The sequence below is a fragment of the Myiozetetes cayanensis genome, unplaced genomic scaffold, assembly GCF_022539395.1.
Source record: "Myiozetetes cayanensis isolate MyiCay16 unplaced genomic scaffold, myiCay2020 scf3, whole genome shotgun sequence".
In the NCBI taxonomy this organism is placed as follows: domain Eukaryota; kingdom Metazoa; phylum Chordata; class Aves; order Passeriformes; family Tyrannidae; genus Myiozetetes; species Myiozetetes cayanensis.
The window spans coordinates 49995358-50016877 of NW_026087521.1; the positions used below are offsets into that span (position 1 = coordinate 49995358).

Below are 21520 nucleotides of genomic sequence, written 5' to 3' on the forward strand. Positions count from 1 at the left end.
TAGCAAATTCAAGCTCTATAATGTTATCTGCTTATATCTGAGTCAATCAAATCTGTGAATCTACCTAGTGAAACAAAAAACCTGAAAAGTGAATAGACATTGAAAGAATACAAACCTTACAAATTCCAAAGCACTATTTTAAGAGTAATAGGCAAGTCTGTTGTCCTCTCAACTTGCACAAAACCAGAGAAAATATATAAAACCACATAGAAAACAAAAAACTATTCAAGCAAAACTTGTTACAATTCCTTTCCTCTCCAAACTTGTAACACTTCCTTTCAGGATAGACTTTCACAGGCATTTTTAAACTGGTACTGTCACCAAAGCAGGATTCACAGCCTCCTCTGACTGGCAAGATCAACTCCTTTAAAAAAATCCCCTCCCTAGTTCAGGGATACTAGTTTTCCAACTGCTATATAAGCTGGACACAAAACTGGACACAAAACCCAATTCAAATTAATTTTTTTTTTTTTTTTAAATGGTCACATGAGTGTCAATTCAAGTCTGGATTAGTTGCCTGTCATGCAACTGGCACAGAGATGGCAGCCAGACAGTATATCAGGGACCACTTACAGAAAACACAAAATTACAGCATTAAACCACAGGATGTAAGAACCAGATTATGACAGTACAAGTTTATATGTACAAATCAATCATTTACATTGACATTTGGGATTTCGGGTCCTAAAAAGTAACGTGCATAACCAGTTGGGAAGCTGGGAAGTGCATGACTAAAGTGCAAAGCAAGCGTTCCACTCTATTGCTAGTCAGTGTTTTGGGAAGAGAGGAAGAAAACTCTTCAGCAACTCCCCGGGATAATAGAACAAAGTCAAAACGTAACCAATTTCACTTTCCAAATTAACACGCCACTTGGAGCTCATCTTTACTGTTAGAAGAGCATAACATCCTCCCCTACAATTAGTTAACATGACAGGAAACCTAAGCTATTCCTCTATCCAAACCACTGCACAAAACACACCCCTGTTTTGCTGAGACAGAATTCAGAGGCAACCCTCCCATCACCTGAAGGGGCTGACTTGGGCAAGCTAACATGGTGAATTCAAACAATCATAACCAAAGCCTCTGGTCTGCTCTTTATCCTCCTACTGAAGGAGAGCTTCTACATAATGCACATTTTTTGCAGCAATGAAGCAAACCTACAGAAGTTATTACACAAACCCCCACATTAACAGCAACATAGTACTAAATTTACCAATTAGAAAAACTGGCTTTTAAAAACAACTTAAGGTCCTATGTTTTCATCTACTTTTTGAAGATTTGTAGGTGGGAAAACCCAAAAGCAGATAGGTGGAGAGATAAAACAGTCAGACATTGCTGTTGTCAGACTTTGCTAACTCCACTGTATGAAGTGAAACACAGGCTCCCTGCCAACAACCAAACTGATTGAAGACATTCTGGAATTTCAGCCTCCATTTCAGACTGTTCTTTCTCATCTGGCAGTTTCAACTCCTTTACGAAGGCTGTACCCACCATACTTACACAAGAAGTCTCAGGACTTTTCTATCAGCAATTAAAGAACTCTTTAATTATTTTTAATCAGTCTGGGACTATGAACTAAAAACCATTTATTTGGTCTGAATATTGTCAAAAGCACAAAATGTTCTTTCTTTAGATGTACAGCACATTTTGGAATTTAAGTAAGGGAGAAAGACAATTTAACTTTAGACTACATCAGCCAAAAGCTTGGTTTTATGTCCTTTCCTTACTTCTAGATAAATGGGTTTATTATAGTGCATAACCCTACTTTAGCTCTGATAAGTAAGGATTAAGAAGTTGCATTTCATCCAAACACCCACTATATCAATTTTTGACCTCTGAATACAGCTTTCTGTGGATCAAATTTTTTTTTTTTTTTACAGCCAAGGAATAATGAATATTATATAATTACAATACAAGAACACTTCTAAGTAACTACACATTTCTTACGACCATAAGCTGCATACAAATTTTCTATTATAGTAATCAAGCTTTGCAACAACTTTCCTATCAGGCAAATATACCTGAAATGACCAGACCACAAAACCAACTCATTACTGAACATGTATGTAGAGACACACACCGGAACGGTTGTTGGCAACACACTGAGCTTAAGCAAACAGTTAAGACCAAAGAACTTCATAATTAATGTTCACAAGACACTAAAGTAATTGCACTTAATATATTAAAGCATAGCAAAACCATTAATACACAGCATAACTTATGTTTCTAATACATTTATAGACTATGCTATTCATCATGCCTCGCCCTTCAAGTGGACTGACTTTAGGCATTCCAAGACAGATTTAGGTATTGCAGAGCACCTTGGAAAAACTCTACCCTCCTTAGCCAAGAAACATAAAATACCCACCTAAAGTGAACTGAAACATTTAAGTATTTTCTAGGCTTTTGATCAAAACACTAAAAACTGGAGAATAAATACTCAAGTGGCTACTACTCTAAGACAGCTAATTGTGCATGACAAAAATTAAATTTAGGCACCTTTTTGTCACTTAAACCACTAGGGTCTTCTCTTGTCTTTTCAGTGACTCACGACAACTTTCTTCCTATCTCCTGAATTACAAAAGCACATTTATTTCCCTCTCCAGCATAAAAAGACTTTTTTTTCAGCTTTGTGGTTTGCTCCCCTATAGGCAAAGCCATTGTGAATTTTAAAACTAGAACTGAGTCGGATTAACAGTCTTAAGAACCTAACATTTGTCTTCAGGTGTTTACAGAAGCATTCATTCTCCACTGTTAACTCAAATACTTATTCCTTAACAAGTCCAGTACAGGGAGTGCACCAGTCCATTCAAACCTGTATGTGCCTCTTTGCACATGCCACAGCATAAACACTCAGCTGATCTTGGACAACAAATACTTCCATTAACTGTCACACAGAAAAAAGGCACCACAGCATCCCGATGGATTCCCACCACATTCACAATACCAGCATCACATTAGGTGGGAAAATACAATTGTGGACAAAGCATAAAACAGAATAAAATACAATCAAGTTACTTTTCAATGTTGTTAATAATCTATACTGCCACAAGATTTCTAAAATAGGCTTTTTAATCTAGCCATAGTCTTGCTTGTCGTGGAAGATTCAATTTTCACTTCATATGACTGTCACAAATTCCACTTTAGCAGCATATAAACTGTTTACCCCATGATACAGGATTCTTAAAGAAAAAAAATCAAACCTGTAGAACCCATACTGCAGAGGAATAAATTTTACAAAATAAAGTCAACAACAATAAGGAAGATAATAAAATTTAGCTCATCTTACCTTGTTCATGGCTCCAGGCTGTGGCCCTCTCAGTCCAGCCTGCCCTCCCATCTGTGGAGAGCCTTGTTGCAGTGTCTCAGCCAGCAAGTTACCAGCACTACCCATTCCCGGGTTTGGGTACGGCATGTTGGGCCGCCCTCTGCCTGCTCCAATTGAACCGTTCATGACTTGCCCCTGCATCATCCCCTGTCCATTGCCTGCTGCCAACATCCCAGGATTCATGCCAGCATTCATCCCTGTGTTCATTCCCATGCCAGGCTGGTTAACTGGACTGTTTACTGTTGGCATCATTCCTGCTGTGGACTGGGCAGAAGGACCCTGGTTTGGTCCACTTGCACCCATTGCCATATTGGGAGAAGTCAACCCAGCCTGTGCCATGGGGCTTTTCACCATGCTGTTTAACATTCCCATTCCAGGACTATTTTGTTGGGTTTGACTGGCCATGCCCTGGCCAGGGCCACCAACTCCCATGTTAAGATTTGGGGAGCTACCAGCCCGTAGAAGTTCAGACAGCTGCTTGTGTTTAGAGGCAGCATCTTGTGCCAGGCCGAGGCTGGTCTGCAGCTGATTAATGTCACCACCATTGGTGAGTCCCAGTTCTGTGGAGCTGATCAGTTCATCTGGCAAGTCATGTTCCAGATCAAAGAGCGATCCAAAATCTGAAAAACAAAACATTGTATATGAGGTCAGAGCAATCAATAGCGTCTTGAAGGAACACCTGTTCGTTAGTTTCTACTTTTTAAATTCAAGTAACTAGCAAAACTTGACTTTTTATGTTTGAGCAAAATTCCCCTATCAGTTGTTACTGAAAGCTATCCAATTTGTCTGGATAAGAGTAATTTCTAAACTTCACAGAGTCTAAACTAGAGAAGACCATTCTACTTGACTCTCCTACAATTTGTGCTGAAAGACCACTGGATATCAAACTATGATCTCTCAACTTGGGAAATTTGCGAAGAGTGAAAAAATTGTATTAATATCTCTCAGAGCTGACCAATGGAATTTGACAACAATTACTACAAAGAATTAACAGGTTGATGGGAAAGCATTGTCTTTATAATTTTTAACTTTCACTGAACTCTGTCATTTTTGGAACAGCCATAACTGTTAATAATACAGCAATATAGTTTGAAAAAAAAAGTTTACTATTTATAGAAAAATGAATAGAGATTTGGTTGTGTGGTTTTAGGTTAGTTTTTTTGTTGGGTAGCTGTTGGCTTTTTTTTATTCTTTCACATCCAGTCATTACCAGCCCTGATTGCCAAATTTCACTGAACTTCACTGGACAGTCAGTACCTTTTCACAACACTGTTAGAAAACAAAGTAGCCCTCCTGGCCACAAAACTGTGAAAAAACACTCGGATGAAAAAATCAAATTCCCACCTCAAGAGCCTATGCAAAGCAATCCCCAAGGTAACCAAGGGGTGAAAGATTGTTATTTGGAATATACAGGTAAGATACAAGAACATCACATAGCACCCAGAATCAATTTGCACAAGAAAACGAGAAGGTGTTATGCATACAGAAGTAGTACACACCTTGGTCTGTATATTTAACCTACGGAAGTTAAACTAGAAATAACTTAGAAAGCTTATGGTTTCTGAAATGCGTTGAAGGCAACTTCAACTTCCCTCTCCCAAGTGAGAGAGGAGCTATTGAGGAGAGGTGCTGTGCTGGATCTTGTTCTTCCCAACAAGGAAGGTCTGGTGAGGAATGTGAAACTCAAGGGCAGCCTTGGCTACAACGACCAGAAATGGTGGAGCTCAAGATCCTTAGGGCAGCAAGGAGGGAGCACAGCAAGCTCAACACCCTGGACTTTGGGAAAGCAGACTCTGGTCTCTTCAAGGAATCTTCTTGTTAGAGTACCATGAGATAAAGCCTTGGAGGGAAGAGGGGCCCCAGAAAGCTGGTTAATATTCAAGGATTGCCTCCTCCAAGCTCAGGAGCAATGCATCCCAACAAAGAGGCAGTCAGGCAAAAAGGCCAGCAGGCCTGCATGGATGGAAAAGGAGCTCCTAGACAAACTCAAGTACAAAAAGGAAGCTTACAGAGGGTGGAAGCAAGGACAGGTAGCCTGAGAGGAATAGAGACATTGTCCCAGCAGCCAGGGATCATGTAAGAAATCTAAAGCCCTGATAGAATTAAATCTGACCAGGGATGTCAAGACCAACAAGAAAAGTTTCTATATGTGTGTTGGTGATAAAAGGACAGCTAGGGAAAATACAGACTCTCTCCAGAAGGAAATGGGGAACCTGGTTACCTGGGATATAGAGAAGAATGAGGCACTTGTTTTTAAACAGAGAAATAAGGAAGACCCAGGGAATTACAGGCCAGTCAGTCTCACCTCTGTGCTCAGCAAGATCATGGAGCAGATCCTCCTGGGAACTATGCTAAGGCACATGGAAAATAAAGAAGTGATTGGTGACAGATCAACAGGGCTTCACTAAGGGTAAATCATGCCTGACAAATTCAGTAGCCTTCTACAACTGATCCCTCATCTGGCACTGATGGATGAGGGAAGACCAAATGTCATCATCTACCTGGACTTGTGCAAAGTATTTGACACTCCCACCAAGAGACATGGATTTGATGGACGGACAACTCATTGGGTAAGAAATTGGCTGCATGGTCACTCTCGAAGAGATGTGGTCAATAGCTTAATGCCCAAGTGGAGACCAGTGACAAGTGGTGTTACCCAGGGATCAGAACCAAGACTGGCACTCTTTAAAGTCTTTGACAGCAGTACGGACAGTGGGGTCTTGTGCGCCCTCAGCAAACTGGTTGACAACACCAAGCTGTGTAGTGTAGTGGACACACTGGAGGGAAGGGATGACATCCAGAGGGACCTTGACAAGCTTGAGAGGTAGGTCCATGGGAGCCTCATGAAGTTCAACAAGGCCATGAGCAAATCCTGGACATGGGTCGGAGCAACCCCAAGCACAAATGCAGCCTGGGTGGAAAATGCATTGAGAGCAGTCCCGAGGAGAAAGACTTGGGGTGTTGGTCTACCCTGCTCTCATGCAAGCCCACCTGCAGTACTGCATCCAGGTCCGAGGCCCCCAATATAAGGAGAACATGGACCTGTTGGAGTGTGTCCAGAGGAGGACCACAAAGATGATCGGGGGCTGGAGCACCTCTCCTATGAAGACAGAGTTGGGGTTGTTCAGTCCGGAGAAGAGAAGGCTCCAGAAAGACCTTATAGCACCTTCCACTACCTAAAGGGGCTACATAAGAGGGAAGTTTTGCAAGGCTATGTAGTGATAGGACAGGGGGGAATGGCTTCAAACTGAAAGAGACGAGATTGAGGTTAGATATAGCAAGAAGTTCTTCACTGTGAGGGTGCTGAGGCACTGGAACAGGTTGCTCAGAAAAGCTGTGGATGCCCCACACCCCTGGAACTGTTCAAGACCAGGCTGGATGGGGTTTTGAGCAATCTAGTCTAGTGGAAGGTGTCCCTGCCCACAGAAGGGGAGTTGGAAAGAGATGATCTTTAAGGTTGCTTCCAACCCAAACCATTCTGTCATTCTCTGAAAGGCTGAGGCACTGTGTGACGTAGCTACACACGACTAGGCTGAATACCTAGAAGAGAGTAATTTTTTTGATCTTAACTATTGGAATATTTCAGCCCCACTTCTGCCAGAAAGGTCATTTCATGGATGCTCTGTAGGAGGTGTTGCACTGCATTTTCAATGTCTTCAATCTAAGCAATAACCTAAAATACTACTCATATCAGCAACTGCATTTAAAAGGCCATATCAATTATAGTGAATTTTTGAGAGGCTGGCAAGACGGCTTGGTCCAAATATTAGCAGAAAAAGACTACAGTTGAACATTAGTAAGTCACAAAAGCTCATCAGCATTACAAATCTGTTTAAAATATTTCACACAATACCATACCCAAATAGCCAAACTCCTGTAGTAACAGTCTCTACTTCCTTGCAATTGTTATCACAGGTAAGATCATGACTTTCAGAATTCTGAAAATATCGTATGAGATTGGCAAGAATGCAGGTATACCACAACAGAGATTTTATAACTCCGTTTCTACACTCTACATTACTACAAAGCACTAGAGATAGAATGAAAGTTTCCACTAAAGAACTGTTTTAAACTATTAAAATCAGTTAGCCCATTCTTTATTAAAATAAATCTTGTGCTAGAAGTTATGCTTAACAAGGCACACTAAGGACTGATCTTTCATTTGCATGACTGGTATTTTTGAAGATTCAGAAGTGAAGGAACAACGAGGGGAATAAAGCTTTGTTCAAGTTCTTTCATTTAGAAGGATGAACTTAAGAGTTGTGTGCCAGCAGACACTGGCTAATAACCTGACAGACAGCCCACGAGTGAGGAAGGAGTAGAAGATACAATCAGGAGTCCACAAGTTAGTCTGTTGTCCTTAATGATGAACAAACAAAACTGAAAACAAAAGTTAAGTGCCTGGAAAGAACTCGAGCCAGCACAAACCCTGTACCTACAACATAACCATCATGGCAGCAGACAGCCACCTCCCACACAGCTCAAAGGTCAGTTTTGTGACCGCTTGTAGCAGGGGAAAGAACTTCCACTCTTGAAAAGACACCACTCCCAGGACAGGGTGAGTCCCAAACCAAAAATCCTCACATCACCTTTCCTGACATCAGACTCCTGTATACTAAACCCTCCACAAAAACCCCTGAAAAGTGATCAGTAAACGTTTAAATATGAAGGACTAATTCATTTTTCAAAACACTGCATAGTATTTTCTCAGAAAGATCCATTTAGATGATTTCAGATATAACACTGCAAAGGGGTAGCGTAATTCTTGTTTTGAGAGATAAAAGATTCGCTCATCTTTATTCACAAGAAAATAATAATCTGCTTCTCTGAAGACCTCACTTTTCTTGAAATTCTCCCTCCTCATAAATGAGAAGGTAATTGCAGTTTTAAGGCTTAGTAGCCATAACCAACTGGAGCATCCAGGTACAAGCTGCCTGAGCAGCTTGTCCTGGTAAGTCTGGGACAGTCAGTGAATGGGAAGAAAAATGTCAGAAACACAAAATGGTTTTCTTTTTATTAATATCTCGCCACAACATATCACCAGTTACACTAAAAACCCCACCCCCAACCTGAATGGTTGTGAAATAATTCAAATTGGTTTAGTTCTTTACATAAAAAAATTTAATATGTTCTTTCCATATAAGACTAACTTGTTAGGATTTTTAATCTTAGAGAATATATGACAGAAGATTCATCATAAAACAATACTATTGGCTACAAGCCAAAACTGTAAGCAGTTAAGTACCAAGAGCACAACATTCTGGTGTGAGGTTGCTCTTTTTAGAAGTTTTTTCCGAAAACAAAAACTTCAAAGTCTTCTTTAGCCAGTAGATAAACAACAAAACTAGAATAAACTTTCAGTTGTCTGGTCAGCTATGAAAATTGCATTTTTAGTCAACTGATGAGAGGCAGAAATTTTCAGATACAGGACTGAAACACAAACAGTCTCTAAGGACCATAAAGATCAATAAGACCTTGTGTGCATTTAACAACAGTTGTGATCTATTTCAGTTTTCTAGGTTGAACGGGTACCCTAAAGGCCACTGTAGAGAGTTCTTCCTGTAACCAATCCAAAAACTGACAAGGCTGGGCCAGACAGGTCACAGCCTACGTGAAAATAACAGCACATACACTCACACAAGAGCCAAAGGCAGAGTTTAAGACAACGGTGATAAATATCCAGAGAACTGATTGACTTTCCAGTACACTGAGCCCACTGCAAGCCTTGCAATCTGTTTCATTAAGGATACACACAAAGATCCCTCACTAACAAAACAAAGCCTGTGGGAAGGCAAAGGAGGAAGATCAGTTAGTCCTGCAAAGGTTTGTCTACCTGATTCATAATCTCTAGAGATCTTGGGGTATAATCAGACACAGAAAAATTGGGATGTAACAAAACAGACTGTATCTGGCCTAAGAGCTCAAAAACATCCAGTAACACACTGGCAGTAAGTGGTAGAGCTAGATCCTGATCTCAGTAGAATAACACAGTGATTCCCCCTTATGCTATTTATGGTTTTATTAGAGTATATCTTCCCACAAGTAACAAGAACATATAGAATAGATTGCTTCTGCCACCTAAGAGTCAAAGGAAAGAAAACAAAAGCACCTCCAAAAACCAACATCTAAGTAGTAGATCAAAAAGTCTTAACCTGAGGTAGTCTCAACATACAAAGGCATATCATAATTCCTTTTAGGAATTGTACCACTACTGAATACTTAAGCAGGTCTTTTTTTTTTTAATAATGTCAAGAAACTGGCCTGACTTGCCCTGACTACATTAGATCTCTAGTGAGAAAGTGGGTCAGAAAAGACCCAGGAAGGAGCAGGTCCCTTCTCTCAATAGTAGTCCAGTTAGACTGGATTAAGTAATATGAACTGTGCCCTAAACTGAGAGAAAGCAACTTCAAAAATCAGTGTACTGACCTCCATTGTGTACTACGGATTGTTTTCTTGATTTTTGGTCCTACATCAAAGAAGACTGCCTTTGACAATGTCTAATCTGCAACATGCAAGGAAACTTCCAGCCTGGGTTGAAAACCCACCTGGCACCAGAATGGACTTTAAACTAATACAGATGCAGAATGTGCAATCAAAGTCCTTAAGTCAATAAGGCTTCAGTGCCTTATCAAGTGATCAATTTTCAAATTAGTTATTTCAGGTTAATTTTACTGCAAGAGCACACAGCAGCACCAGTGATGCAACTGCTCTCAAAGCATGCAAGGCAAGGTAGAGATTTCTGACAAGGCTTATAAAGCAAGGAAAATATATCAATACTAACTACTTAGCAAGGAAGTCAACACAAAGGTTCAGGTGGCACAGTTTCTCTTGCACGATTTCTAGCCCACAGTCAGGATTCAGTTGTTTTCTCATGTCTTGATTAAGAGAGACCTTTATTCATGTTTCAGAATAAAACAGGAAATTCTATCAATATGGAGACTATCTGGTTCTAGCAAACAGGCTGCAGTGACCAAAACTAGTTTCCTAAGAACTTGCCCACATGCAACAGAATAGCAACACTTTACTCTTATGACTCCACACTGGAGCATTCAGTCTGGAGAAGAGTTGGTATCATCTGAAGAAACAGCATCACGTGTGAACAGCGACACATCCAGAACCCTGCATGGCAGATATGTCAGACAACTACTGACTCCAGAGCTTACCTAGTTTCTGACCTTACAGAGGTAGGAAACTTTACAGTTCCTGTCCCTGCATACCATTTATTATACTATATTCTAAACAGAGACATATCAAATTAGAAAGCTGTTGAACAGTCACCTTTTTGCACAAATGTTTCTGGAGCCCAGAAACCTATCATCAGTGGATCAAATTATATCACAGTCACTGTGTTCACAATGAAACAAGTGGATGAGGCTTAATACAGGACACTGAATACAAAGCATGCACGTGACAGGATTGACAGGAGCCACAGACGATGTTGGACCACACAGAAAACATGATACCTTTGCTGTGCTTTCAGACAAAGAATAACAACAAGGTACTGAGGTCAGTATCTTCTCTGCATGGTGATACAAAAGCTTACCAGAACTGAACAGGGCCTAGATGTAACAGAGAAAGTGCCCAGAGGATACAACCAGGATACAACCAGTATTCCAGAGAAATCAACCCTTCGAGCTCGCAGTAAAAAAACTAAAACGTACTGTTTGACATGTCGACAAAAAAAATCCAGAACTCAAAACATAAAACCAAAAAAGGCAAAACAAGATAAGGAGACACAATCTCACAGGATAATCCTCAAGTATCCATGAAAATGCAGAGGCAAAGGTGAAGCACAGACTTGAAACAAAGTGTTAATAAAGTCATCAATTCCCAAGACCTCTACAATGGCAGAAAATTAAGCTTGATATGTTCAGGTAGTTTTATCAGGGAAGTTAAAAACAAACAAACAAACAAAAACCCACATGTCTAAGATAGAGGTTAAAACTTGAAGAGCCTCTCACACCAACCTCGTAGGAACTCTGTTATACAGCGTTTTGGAGATCAGATTTATTCTTGCCATTGAAGAGGTGACTTTTCATGTAGATCCTCTATGAAGCCACAATTACCCAATGGCAACACAAGCTCTGCCAAAATGCTTTTCCTAACTTAAAATGTAGAATTAATTTAAATTAATCTACTAAATTGATTAAAAATTAAGGGGCATCAACATCCTCATGAGGGGAAGCAGAGGGGCAGGTACCATTCTCTTCACTCTCATGACCAGTGACAAGATTCAATGAGACAGCATGAAGCTGAGTCAGGAGAAGCTTAGGTTACATATCAGGAAAAAGTTTTTCACCCAGAGCGTGGTAGAGCAATGGAACAGGCTGCCCAGGGAAGTAGTCACAGCACCAAGCCTGACAGAATTCAGGAAGCATTTGGACAACACTCCCAGGCACATGGTGTGACTCTTGGGATGACCTGCACAGGGCCAGGAGTGTGACTCGATGATCCTGACGGGTGCCCTCCAGCTCAGCATATTCTATGATTCTATGAAATAAGATCAAGTTTTGACACTTTAATTCCCAAGAAATGTTCAAGTCACACAGTTAATTTCCTTGTGAAAAGGAAATTAACTATTAATAATCCATGTTACTATTTGGATAAATTTCACTGGGCTACCTTTAGTCAGAAGTCTCTAAATAAGTATTCTTATTCCAAACACTATCCTCTGTACGCCATTAAGAGACCACCTTAAGTTACCTATCACTGGTCTGTGACATTGTTTAAAAGTAAGAATGGCATTTCAGCTGGGGGGTTGATAAATTGTGGGTGACTGTGCCCATAAGTCTGGAAAGCTAGAGAAGCCCTGCTGGTCTGCTCTGCTCGTGGAGAGAAAATGGGTATGTGCAGATAGGAAGGGAACACCCTCATGGGCACGAACACTCTGAATCAGTTTCATTTGTGAAGTCATTGCATATCAGTTTCAAGAAAAGAGTAAAGTTCATTCCATTGTCAAATGAACAACGACTCTGAAATGACGCAACACGCACATACAATTACCAAAAAGTCAGTTTTCTGAGTACTACAGACTTGAGTTCATTCAACACTACTCCGGAGTAAAAGCAAAGAGCAATGCTGAATTTATGTACAAAAAAATATACAATAAACAAAAAAACCCACATAAGTCAGCAGATCAGACTTCATTATCTTAAACCAGTAATTCCCAAGATTTCCTGAAATTATATTCAGGAATACATAAAAGGCAGTTTAGCTTCAGCAAAATTTCCTCTGAGCAAGCCATACACCACCATTTTGCCAGAATTTTATTTTTTACTATAATTCTGAAAAAAAGAAAAAAAACTCATAAACTTAGATTTTAGTTCACCAACACAGTGAGAGTTTGTTACAATCTCACTTAAAAAGAGAGAAATTACCTACTCACTGGTATTTGGGAGTTCTACAAAGCAAGAAATATTAAATCATGATTCTGCAAACAAACAGATATGGTTCAAAACTCTAGTGAAATGCAGCAAAAGGTGCAGGACAGAGGTGTTTCACAACAAATGGAAAAAAGTAAAATCTTTATCTGCCCCATCTCACAACAACAAATAACAGAAAATAAGCTGCAGTGGTTTTGAAGGTCCTGTATCTAACTTGCACTTTTTAACGAAAATCCTAGATTGGACCACGATTTTATGTCCTCGCTATTCCTGTAAGCACACCTGACATCATCAACTGAACCACAAGTTACTGTGATTTGAGTTCACCAGAATTCAACACTCCTCCTCACCTTCTTCAAAAAGTGCTTGAATAAGAATACTGCACAAAGTTTTTAACCCAACTTTAAATACATTCATATGCCAATCCATTTTAAGAAAGTTTGTTGCTGTTTAGGAGGAGGACACTTGTCAGATATGTCACTTACTCTTCAGGGAGAGGATATCTGCCCAAGTTCAAGTTCTACTTGAAGTTCTACAAATTCAGTGCACCCACTGAAGTTTTTTGTCAGGCATACCACCATATGCAGAGACAGATGTATTTTACTTCAGCCTGCTGCTACAGTTTAAGTAAAGACAGAAAAGCCAAATCCTTGGAGACAGGTGTGCATTGTTTATTTGTCAGTGAAATCTACACAGCAAAATCACTCCACTTACCAAATACTAAATCCAAACGATTTTTGGGGAAACTCTCTCAGAAGGAACACTAGTTGAGGTGATTAGAAAGGCTGAAGTACTATCATTGCATTGTTGGGACAAGCACTGAAAGGCTGCTCCTGCTAAGGCAGCTAAGCAAGACACTGAGGTGGCATAGTGGAGATGACCAAGTAGCCTACAGAGAAGATGCAGGAAATACACACTAAATTATACAAAATTGAAATTTAATGACAAAGGAATTTTCTCCAAGTTGTAAAGATAGAAGAAACCAGAATTCCTACAGCAGAAGTTCAGCATTTATCGTCAGTACCTTATGAAACCCACATCCCCTAAAAACGTATACTAAACCCTAGAGTCTGATAGACCCTTTCCAGATAAAATTTAGTTTTCTGCAGATGCACAGCTGACCAATAAACTCAACTAGGGCCCCTTTATACTCAATCCAAGACCCACTCTAGCACTGTGAGGAACGAGATGCAAAAATTAGATTTTTTTTTTTTAATCTAGGATTTAAATTCACAAGTTCAACAATACAAGTTTTTTTCTGGAATATGAAACTTATGAATCTATTTTTAAATTGCAATTGTAAACTGGTTTTCTAGTCTCTTAGGTCTTTTATTTTTACGATTCTCTTTTACATCACAGTATGGACGGTCCTCTTGTTGTAGTGAGTATTTATTTTTTTAAAAAATTAGGTACTGTTAACACTGCTCAGAAAAAGTACCTACCTATGTCAGAGACACACAATCCACGGGGGGAAAGATACAAAAGAATAGACAAAGCAGTTTGGAAATCTACAAGGTTCAAAAGTCTGAAAGATTTTCTTTAAAAACTCACTAAGCACCATATAAATGACTGCTTTACTTTTTAAACAAAATTTTGCAGGCTTAAACTCTTAAATTTATTCCTAATGCAGTTACTTTGAGAGCCTGCTTAGCAAAGACACCCATTTTTGCCACACAAGCATCCAGCTCTGCAATACTTGATTTACAGTATGTGCCATCCATCAAATCACATTTTAAGGCAAAAATAGCAAAAAATGTGGTTTTTAACAACAAGAGATGAAAACATTTAATTGATGGCTGTAAGTTAAATGCAGCTAATGACTTGGTCCTAAACTATAGCCAGAAAATTGATTTGTGAAAAGTATTTAATTTTAACTGTAGTATATACAAACCCTAGGAAAAAACACATAGCTGTCTGGAAATAGAATTGAAGAGGGCAGTGAGACAAGATTAATACAGTTCATTTTGAGAAATGAAACATCCTGATCCATTTGGAACAAATGAAAGCTGAGTATCAGTCAAAACTGCAGTAGTCCAGAAGAAGTTTCGTTACAAATCTTAGAGCTTTGATGCGAGGGAGAGTAAAACTTTAAAGGTCAGAAACAGTTCCTGAAAAAAAGGAACATACAGACTTGACAAAAGATGGGTACTGCAAAGGAGACTGAAGATGTGCTATTACGCAGAAAAACATGACTTCTGGATGTAGCAAACCAAAGGATGTTAAGGCACATACCACAAATACATTCTCTGATCTCTGATATAACACACGTGCAAACTAATTGAAGAAAACTGACTTCCAATGTCACAGCGAGTCCAAAACACTAAGCACTTAAAATCCTATTTTCGGATCTAACAACCTAAACACATATGATACCATACAAACATGCCGCAGCAGGGGGTATACTCCATCTCTACTCTGTGAGGAAACACAGCAGTTCTGAACCCAGAGCCCAAAACACTTTCCCCGTTCACAGAAAACAGGTTATTTCTAAGGAGGAGGGGCAGTGGGTGTGAGGGGAGTGTGCTGTAAAAGATGCTTAAACTCCACCGTCCTGAATATACCACATAGAAATCCGCACGTAGCAACTTCAGCACTCCCACATTACTGCAGGAAAAGTTGAGGGGTTCACAAATAAAAAAACCTCTCCTCCCCTCACCAGGAGACACCAACAGTGGTTTAAAGTATCCAGTTAAAAATGTATCTTTATGAAGGACTTTCACTCATTTTACTCCAGGAAATAACTGCTCAGGACCCAATCAAATTATTCTGTGGTAGTGGGGGGACTAGTATACACCAGTTTGCTAACACAGTATTTAAGAAAGTCTGTTAGCATAGGTGCAACATATCAAAAACGTGCTTGCTACCAGTAAGGAAAGGAGAGCAAAAAGAGCTACAGGGGCCAAATACTTACATCAATGTAACCATGCTGAAGAGCTGTGCTAGCACCCACAAACTCACATCCCACACTAGGATACTGTTGCCACCAAAAGATGATACCACTGTGCAGCTGTAACGGCCCTGGGAAAACTTAAGGCCTGGACAAGATATATGGATAATTACCATTCTTCTTTGCAACAAATTTAACATTTAAATAGAAAAGAAAAAAAAAAAAAAGTTGTTGAAAAACCTCTGGCAGTTTAAGGAAATCCTGCACAGTCCTGCCTCTGAAATTATTCTAGAACTACAAAACATGAAAGCAAAATAGAGACCATTAAAAAATTCTAATACACTACAGGACACTGCCTATATCAAGACTTTCTAAAATACTTCGAAGTGTTTATTACAAGATGTGATACAAACATTTCAGTTTCCCTGTAAGTCTACTTTACTCTTCCCTCCTAAAGAAGGAACTGGCATTAACAAAGCAATTCGAAACTACACTAATACAGCATGTTCCACGGCAAAGAAAATTCTGCACAGGGAACACATGAACCATTTAAGGCTTGCAAGACAGAAGAAGGTGCAGCACTGAACGACAGTGGGAATTACAGCAACATTTGGCTGCTGTCAATAAATCAAGCATACTAGGACAATCTTTGCTGAGTTCTTTTTAGAAAAATGTCACCAAACATTAAAGTTTAGTGCATTCCAGGCTCAGAATAAGAGTATCATCCAGGTCTACATTGAAAACATGAGTGAATTAGAGACTCCTCTTAGTCGTCAATATAAATACACTTAGCATCTGCAAATTTGGGAATAAGTGAACAGGAGTCAGTCATCGTTTTTAGGTATCTAACAAGCTAAAACAGCATTTCAGAGTAAGAAACGAGTCAAAAAGCTAACAGCAAAACACACACTCAAAGGTCCACTATGCACATGTGTTGGAAAAAGTTCCATCAACAGTGCAAGTTTCCTGCCTTTCTCCTTCCCTCTAATGATGCTGAGAATCTAGCAGTTTTAAAAAGAGTGCTTGAGTAAGTACATAAGCACCATGTTATTTATTTTCTATAATTAACTGAGGAGTGGGGACAATAAAACAGATTCTATAAGTGGAATTTACTTAATGACAGCTGCTTGCACTATTTCAAAGCAAATTTAACCAACAGATAGGTTAAAAAAGGTAATCTTCAAAGCAGCTTCCCACAACAGTAGAAGTGTGACAAAACAAACTGCAGCCTCTCAAGCAGCAAATGAAAAAATATAACCCTCAGAACACAGTCATTAGTTCATAGGTTTCATTTTATTTAGAGAAATAGATATGATGTCATGTTAAAAAAAAAAAGTGGAACTGTCACATATTCAGCTAATTAGTTGGCTACAACAACAACAACAAAAAAGCCAGAATAGTCAGAATACTTTAATAGTTTTTGTGCAGCATACATAAAGTGTTTGCACCACTATAAACCTCTGCATAGCTATCAGTTGATGACAGTCCCAGTCACTTTGGGGAAAAAAATACCACACTAGTGCACTACTGAAACTGTCCAATCCCTAGTATTTCAACAAAACTCTAAAAAGTTCATTTATTAAGCTGCCCAGGAAGTTAACTATTAAAAGACTAAGTGTTCTGTGAAAGTCTGCACCTGTTAAACTGAAATACATACACAAATTATCCAGTCCTTATTTGATCAGAAACATCTCAACTTAGATATGGATGTTCATCTGAATCAAAACATGTCTTTAACTTCAAGTATCAGAACTTCTCTCACAAAACATTTACGTTTCACCTCTCTAAAATGAGCAAAATAACCACTGTCAAGACAAATTAAAAATGATTACTAGTGAATTAAGTATTTAAGTGTTTTCCAAGTCTAGCATGAAAAAAACCCCAATAACTAGCTCTAGCTATAGAGTAGCTTCTCCAATGCTCTTCTACTCTCTTACCAGAGACCTGTTGATATTAGGAATAGTCACGTCCTCCAATTACAACATAATATTCCCTGTATCTAATAAGCACTACAAGTTACAAACTTTTCAACACTAGTACGTCATTCACCAAGAATAGAAAAGGCAAAATCAGTTTTGGAGATGATTCTAAGTAGAATCACGTCCACTGCTCAACCAGAAACTGGCTACTACAACCTGCTGTTTACTGTCAAAAAAGGAGCTTTTTAGAAATAAACCCACAAACCCAAACAAACAAAAAGAACCCCAACTCTTCCTTTTTTCTTGCCAGACTTTTAACTGCATAGAACAAGAGCACTGGTGGCTTCAGAAATGCCACCACTCGACAGAGTCTGGCAGGAGGAGGCCTCCTCCATATCCCATAGCCTAAGAAGATCTAATGTGAGTTCAAAGAAACTCCTGTGGGACAGGTAACAGAGTATTCTCATAGCAAAACGTCACCAAATACTCACTTGCTTCACAGGAAGCATTAAAAAGCTGAACAGCCCTTTGTTACTCCCCCCCACTTCCCAGTACAACCAGTTTGTATTTGCAAGGGATTGGAACACCTAAAATTTCCAACGTCTAGCTTGCCTTCGCAGCATCATGGAAGACCTGTGCAGGACTGCAGAGATGCCCCTTTATCTTCGCAGCTCTTAAGTCTACAGGGGAATTTCAGACATTTTGATCTCGCAGCAAAGAAACGGGAGATGCAAGATGAACTACACTCCATATTGATTCTTAATGCAAATAAGGTGAAATAACATTTCATCTCTAAGAAGATAAGAGTCTCAATAAACCTTATGCCACAAGTATGGCATCTGGATTTTGGTTTTAGCTGGTTTTTTTTCCTAAAGTGGATGGTCTATTTCAATCAGGAAAGCAGTATTTAGATACCCTTTTGCAAGGAAGAATAATGATGAATTGTAAAAAGTAAATCAAATAAGCAGACTGCACGTAAGGAGAAAGAAAAATAGCAGACAAATAAATCTCGTTTCTAAACAAGATGTAAAAAACACCCTGTAAACGCAAAATAGAATAAGACACATTTGCCTGTACACATACATAGTTCAACAATAAAGTGTACAAAAGCATCGTCTTTAGCCCCGTTTCGCATTTCTGCAACTGGCATTAAATAAACTGGAATTATGCTTAGCAAGGAGCTCGGTAATAACTACTATTGTGAAAGACACGAAAATGACGAACTAGTAAGTGTTATCTGCAGCTGATCAAAAACACAATAAACTGAACAGCTTTGCTTTCAATCACTTGTAAAAACCCAGAAGGGCAGAAGCATTCGAACACCCTCCCTATGCCATTAACGCCAATAGGTGCAAACGGAGCGAAAACAGGAGAGACAGACGGGAAGGAGGAAGGCAGGCTCGAGTTAACAGCAGCAAAAGGGAGGAGGAGATTTAGGCAGAAGAGGGGAGAAAAGGGTAGTAACTGCGGTACCGAGAGCTGGGGAGGGCCCGGGCCCCCGAGACTGACCTGTGCCGTCGCTGGCGGACACGGAGAGCGCCGGTGAGGAGAGTTTAGGCCGCTTGGCTGAAGGCGGGCCCGGCTCCACCACATTCTCGGCCATTTTTAATTTTTTAGACAATCACTCAGAGCGGAGAGACTGTGGAGGGTGAACCCCGAAACCTTCACGTTCTTCTGGGGCCCCGAGTCAGCTGAAGAACAACAATAACGCCGAGAGCGATCAAGGAGGATCTGGCGGAGGAGGGGGGCCAAGTTCCCCTTTTTTTTTCTGCTCCTCGGGCTCTGGGAGGGCGGCAGCGGAGAAGTAGGGAGAGGTGGGAGCCGGGGCGGGGGGTGAGGCCTCTTCCCCCAGGCGAAAGGGCTGAGCGAAGATGGGAAGAGCAGGTAAAGCCCCGAAAAAAAAAAAAGAAAAAGAAAAAAAAAGGAGAAAAAAAAGACGGCTGATGGTTGGTTTGTTTTTGGTTTGGTTTTTTTTTTTTTCGTAAAATTAATCCCGGCTGTTGTGCTGGTGGTGCTTCCTCGCCGCCGCCACCATCATCATCTTCATCCTTCGGGGGGTCTCCTCCTCCTGCTGCCTCCTCACCGCCGCCATCAGCCTCTTCCTCCTCGGCGCCGTCCTCCTCCTCCTCATCGCCACAAGGAGGCGAGCGAAGGAGGGGAGAGGAGGAGGAAAAAAGAAAAAAAGATCACCGTCCTCTAGCAGCGGCTCCTTCCCCCTCCAACACCACCCTGCGAAAAAATACCCTCCGCCAGCGACAGGGCTGGGGGGGAGGCGGCGGGAGGAGTGGCACGGCGTGCGCGGGGTCCCCAGTTCCACTCGCTTCTTCCTCGCCCGTCGCTAATGGCTGCAGAAAGGGGAGCTGTAAGGATGAGGAGGGTGAGGATAAGTCCCAGGAGTCTCCGCTTCACATCTTGTTGTGCAGGGAAGGAGGAGGGGTTGTTGTGCTATGGAGGCAGCACCGATCGCGGGATGGGAAGGTGGGGGGCGGGTTTCAACACCCTCTCTGCCCCCCCCTCTTCTTCTCTTCTTTCCCCTTCCTCTTTCTCTCGCTCGCAGTAGCAGGCTGCCCCCCCCTCCGGCGCAGGCAGAGGGGCCGATCCCACAGCAGCGGCAGGAGGAGGAGGAGGAGGAAGAAGCCGGCCCCTCCCGCCCTCTCTGCCTACCTTCCCCCCTCCCGGGCGGCCGAGGATGGTGGCAGGGAGGGGGCTGCCCGTCTGCGCTCCCGCGGACCCACGGGCGATGCGGGGCGCGATAAGCGAGGGAGGAAACCTTCGGCCGCTGCTCGGGCGCGGCGGGGACTCCCCCTTCGTCTCTGCGAGGGTGGGGAAAGGACCGAAGAGGTTGGTAGTCGGGGTGGGAGGGGAGGCCGATCAGCGACCCCTCCGAGAAGAGGAGCGGGGGGTAAAATTAAAATAATAAACCAGGAGAAAAATCACGTCAGAGAAGGCCGGGGGACTCGCCCCGGAATGGCCGGGCGGGGGAGGGGGTCCCAGCGCTGCCCGGCGGGGGGGGCCGGGGCGGGACGGCGGCAGCGCGGGGGCCGAGCGCAGGCTCCCTACTGCCCCTGCCTGGCGCTCCGGGGGCGTGTGTGCGGAGCGGGCAAAGCGGGGGCGCGGGGCAGCGCGGCGAGGGAGAATTCCGGGAAAAGGAGAAGAGAGAAAAGGAAACAGAGAGAGAGAGGGGAATAGCGAGGGGACGGGCAGGCTGGGGTGGGGAGGGGGGCCGTCTGGACTCCTCGCTTCTCTCCCCGTCCCCTATCCGAGCCCCTGGGTCTCTGTGCGCTGCCCTCCCCCTGGCTCGCCCCGTCCGGCTCGGCCTCTCGCTCCCTCCTCCTCCCTCCGTCGCTCACACACAAACAAAATGGCGGCTGTTGTTCCTTCGCTCTCCCGAGCCCTCGGAGGGAAGCGGCGGCGGCGGCGGCCGGAAATGAGCCAAGAGACCGCGGGGGCGGGGCCGCCACGGGGGGCGGGGCCGCCGGCTGGAGGGGCGTGGTCAGACGTGGGGCGGGGCCCGGCGGCGCTCGCGCACACAATGGAAGGCGGGGGGCCGGCGGTGAGGGGGGGTGGGACCGCCCCGACCGCCGTCACGAGACCGCGCTCAGCCAATCAGCGCCCGCCTCTCGCCGGGCTCTTCCGCAAACTCCGCTGGCCCCGCCCCTTAAAGGCGAAGGGGGGTTTTCCTTAAAAAAAAAAAAAAAAAAAGGCTCCCTCTTCCTGCCCCGCCCCGCACGCCCTTTTCTGTCGGCCCAAAACTGCGCGGCGGCGCTCAGGGGGTGCCCGGCCGTATCTTGCGGCCCGGGGTGGCGGGGAGGTTCGCGGCAGTGCCCGTGCCCGGTGGGCTGTGGCGCCGGGCGGGCGGAGCGGGGCTCTCCCGCCGCTCTCCTTCCCTCCCTTCGTCCCTCCCTCCCTCCCTCGCGGTTGCCGGCGCCCGGCCGGTTCCCTGCGGCGCCGGCGGGCGGGGCGCTCCTCCCGCCGGTGCCGGGCCGTGCTGCGCCACAGACAT

The 21520-nt window shown here is 42.6% G+C and overlaps 1 protein-coding gene across 1 annotated transcript in view; it reads right to left on the bottom strand.

Annotated features, from left to right (window-relative positions):
- The window catches only part of EP300 (E1A binding protein p300), a 61441-nt gene extending 40524 nt beyond the window's left edge, over window positions 1–20917 (bottom strand). Inside the window, exons 1-2 of the mRNA XM_050323834.1 lie at window positions 19027–20917; window positions 3290–3948 (exon numbers count right to left, since the gene is read on the bottom strand). Of these exons, the coding sequence (XP_050179791.1) occupies window positions 3290–3948; window positions 19027–19120 (753 nt within the window). The 5' untranslated portion in view covers window positions 19121–20917. The remainder of the gene's footprint in view (window positions 1–3289; window positions 3949–19026) is intronic.
- Between the last annotated feature and the right edge of the window lie 603 nt (window positions 20918–21520).